Genomic DNA, 4,393 nt, shown 5'->3' on the forward strand with positions numbered 1-4,393 from the left:
ATAGCATGAGACATGATTTTGATAGCAAGTCTGTGGCTGATGCCTTCATTAAAAATATTGTTAAACTTCATGGATTTCCCAAATCCATTGTATCAGACCGGAATCGTGTTTTTATTAGTCTTTTCTGGCAGCAACTGTTCAGTGCTTATGGGATTAAGCTAGCGACGAGTTCTACATACCATTCCCAAACCGACGGTCAGAGCGAGGTACTAAATAAAACCTTGGACATGTACCTTCGATGTTTCGTAGGCCCAATTTTAGTACAATTCTTCTGCCTATAAGAGTATAAAAATGTCCCCTGATAAAGCCTTGTATGGTCTTGACTCTCCCTCTTTAGTGCAATATGAACTTTCTTCTACGGATGACCAATCTTTGCAAGAATTATTGGTGGCTAAGGAAGCAACTCAAGAGCAACCTGCTGGGATCTCAGCAATTTATGAAGTCATATGCCGACAAGTATCGGTGCCATGTTAAGTTGGTAAAAAGGGATATGGTGCTGGTGAAGTTGCAACCATACAGGTAACATTACGTCGCGCTGCGTAAGAGTCAGAAGCTGGGTATGAGCTTCTTTGGTCCCTTTAAAATCATCAAGAAATTGAGTTTTGTGGCCTACAAGCTTGAGCTCCCTCAAGAGGCTCGAATCCCCAATGTTTTTCACATTTCAGCCCTCATGAAATTTCGGGGGAACATCAACAACACTATCTACATTTGCCTCTTCAGTCCATGGAGGGAGGCCTGATTATTTCTCCCCATGCTGTTCTAGCAAGGAGAACAATGATAAAAATGATAAAAAAAAAAAAATACAATAGCCTAAGGTTCAATACGGACAAGATCAGGGGCTAAGCATACTTTTGGGAAGTGGCAAAGGACTTCATCAAGGCTTATCCAAATTTCAACCTTGAGAACAAGGTTGAGGTTAAAAGGAGGGGTAATGTAAGGAATATAAATAGAGTTAGTAATATGAAAGGAAATTATGTTGAGCTGAATGACCAAATGAAAAAGTTAGTGCCTAATGAAGAAGAATTAGTTAAAAAACTAGAACACGTGGCAACCGATCCAAGAATTTAGAGGCCGAGAAGGAGCTTGAGGGAACGTACTACTAGTAGAAGGTTGTAAGACCATGTTAGTTAGTTATCTGGTGGTATTGCCTCTCTATTCCTCTCTCTTTCTCTCTCCCTCTTTTTTCTTGACCCCTTTCTTTTCTGTACCTTCTCTAAGACCAACTCCAACGGTGACTGCCTTGGAAACTTTTTCTGACACAAACGAGTTCCTGCCCGTTGAAGAGAAATAGAATTAGTCCTTGCACAAGTTTCAATGGAACTAAGTCCCTCTGAATAGGGACTGGATATAGCTAATAATAACTTGCCATTTGGTAAGTTATTATTTAAATAAATAATTATATTTTTATTTAATTAATAATTTATATTAATTATTTAAATAATAATTAAATCATAATTAATTTATTAATAATTATAATAATTAATTAGATTAAATAATTAAATTTTTATTTAATTAATAATTTATATTATTATATTAAATTAGCCGTTGTAAAACTAGCCGTTGCAAAATTAGTCGTTGGAAACTAGCCGTTACTATATTACTGTTATTATTAATAAATTAATATTTTGTTACTCTATATATACCACTTAGATACACTTCTATTCTCACACTTTTTACTACTCTTCTTCATCTTCTTCCAATTTACGAAATCAAAGTTCTGCTAATATTATTTTTTGTTCGAAAAAATGGATCCAAACCAACTCAACTCTTTCTTCAATTACTTACAAAACTTTTCTCAAATTCCAAATACCCAACAATCTCAAACCTCAAACTCTCAAGTTCCAAATCAAAACTTCACACTACCGAATACATTTCAAAATCCAAATCCACAAAATATTTCTAATTTCAATTTTCAAGCTCCTTATAATAATCAATTTCCTATATTCTAACCGTAAAATCAAAATTCACAAACACCATATTTTCCATTTTCTTCCATATTTAACCCCTCTATCGAAAATGTTAGTCCAACTTTCTTGCCGTTTTCAACTCAATTTAGTGCATCAAGACATAACTCATCTGGTGTTGGTGGCTCTTCTAACCCATCCTCTCAGACTCCTATACAATCTAGTCCAAAATCGCAATATTCAGATTTTGCCAACCCTCGTAGATAGATGTTATCGACCTCAATGATGATGATATTGAAGATCGGAAGTAAGATAGTATTCAACACTAGCATTGGAAAGAGGATGAGATGCTGATCAGTGCATGGTTAAATGTTTCAACTAACCCTATAGTTGGTACCGATCAAAAGGGAGAAATATTTTGGAGTCGAATTCATAGCTACTGTGTAGAATTTTGCTCCGACATGACAAGGGGGGTAGTTGCATATAAGAAACGATGGTATAAGATCAACAAGACTGTTGCACAATTTGCTGGTTGCTACGATCAAGCTAGTCGAAATATAAGGAGTGGTTCGAAAGCTGATGATATAAAGGAGTTTGCCTATAAACTTTATTCCACAAATTATGGTAAAAAATTCACTTTTGAGAGGCATTGGAACATGCTTCGGTTGGAGCAAAAATGGAGAAGCCAACTACCTACACAGAGTAGTGGCTCAAAGAGAACCAAGGTTAGTGCAACTGGAGCATACTCATCCTCATCAAACCCAGAAACACCGTTGGCTGACAAACCCAGTGTGGACTCTCCCGTTCGCCCACAAGGATCAAAGAAGAGCAAGCGAAAAGGTAAGGAAAAAGCACAAATGTCTGAAGATTTTAGCGGAAAAAAAATCATCAGTGGTTAAAAAGTTATCTCTCATGGAAGATATTAAGAATGTTAGAGAAAAGGAACTAATGGATATGGAAAAAGAAAGAGAAGAGGTGAGGGAACATAGAGCAAAGATTATGGCAATCAAAGAGAAGGAGTTACAAATTCAAGCGGCAATGAAAGAACAAGAATTACAAGCTCAAGCGGCAATGAAAGAACAAGAATTACAAACTCAGAGGTATATTAAAGAAACGGAGATAAATGCAAAAGAAAGAGAAATGGAAAGGATTGCCAAGGAAAGGGAAAGGGAAATGGATATGCAAATACTTAATGCTGACACGTCTACAATGAGTGAAAAACGACGAGCTCTTCATGAGATTGCATGTGAGAAAATAATCGCCAAGTGGTTTACTTAATGGTTCCTTGTATTCGTAAAGTTATGTAGTATGTTCTTATTTTTATTGCGTATTACTGGTATGTGATGTAGTTTGTTTTATTTATTTCTGATGTAATTTTTTAAGTTAGTCAATATTATTGTGCCGTTATTGTTCATGAAAGTAACCATTGCAAAACTAGCCGTTGTAAAACTAGCCGTCGAGGAGTAGATACTTATTGTAGACACACTTATAAATATCAACTATCATTGACTCTGCAACTCCACTTCAACTCTTGTTTCTTACCTCGAAAGAGAATTAAAAATTACATTTCTAGATATGGCTAGAAAATTTGATGATATGTTTAATGAGGATTTCTATGGCAAAAGAAGACGACAAGATAACACACTCATATATAATTGGATCGATGAGTGTTTACTCAAAGATTCAGAAGAAGAAGATATCGATAGAAGCTCTATCCCAACTCCTTGTAGATGGATCAACAGAGATTGAGAAGCAGGACATGATCGCCTTTTTCAAGATTACTTTGCAGATGAACCGGTGTATAATGCTGACATTTTCTGACGGAGATTTCGAATGAGAAGACATGTGTTCCTTCGGATAGTAAACGCTCTCTCAAACGTCTATCTGTATTTCCAATAGAGGATTGATGCAACTGAAAGAAGAGGCTTGTCACCACTCCAAAAATGTACCGTTGCGATACGGATGTTAGCATATGGCGTAGCAGCTGATGCTGTTGATGATTATGTGCGCATAGGCGAGATCACTACAATTGAATGTTTGGAAAAATTTGTTGAAGGTGTCATTTCGGTGTTCGAGGAGGAATACTTGCGAAAACCATAGTACTTGAGGTTGTATCATCTTCAGACCTTTGGATATGGCATGCGTTCTTTGGAGTTTCTGGTTCAAATAACGATATCAACGTGTTAGATCGTTCTCCAGTGTTCGATGATATTCTAAATGACCGTGCTCCGGAGATAAATTATACTATCAATGGTAATAATTATACTATCGGATACTATTTAGCAGATGGTATTTATCCTGAATGGGCCACATTTGTCAAATCAATCTCAAAGCCACAAGGGGAGAAACGCAAGTTATTTGCACAATACCAAGAAGGGCAAAGAAAAGATGTGGAGCGAGCATTCGGAGTGTTGCAAGCACGCTTTGCAATTATACGTGGTCCATATCGCTTTTGGGAAAAGAATAAGCTTGCCAACATAATGAGAGCT

At 36.5% G+C, this 4,393-nt stretch overlaps 1 protein-coding gene across 1 annotated transcript; it reads left to right on the forward strand.

Annotated features, from left to right (window-relative positions):
- Positions 1–2,365: 2,365 nt before the first annotated feature.
- LOC107626801 (glutathione S-transferase T2-like) lies at positions 2,366–3,182 on the forward strand. Its single transcript, XM_088505628.1, has 2 exons — positions 2,366–2,744; positions 2,797–3,182. The coding sequence occupies exons 1-2, from the start codon at positions 2,366–2,368 to the stop codon at positions 3,180–3,182; spliced, it is 765 nt and encodes a 254-aa protein (XP_088361754.1).
- The last annotated feature ends 1,211 nt before the right edge of the window (positions 3,183–4,393 follow it).

The sequence above is a fragment of the Arachis ipaensis genome, chromosome B2 (genome assembly GCF_059453495.1).
Source record: "Arachis ipaensis isolate K30076 ecotype BB chromosome B2, ASM5945349v1, whole genome shotgun sequence".
Classification (NCBI taxonomy): domain Eukaryota; kingdom Viridiplantae; phylum Streptophyta; class Magnoliopsida; order Fabales; family Fabaceae; genus Arachis; species Arachis ipaensis.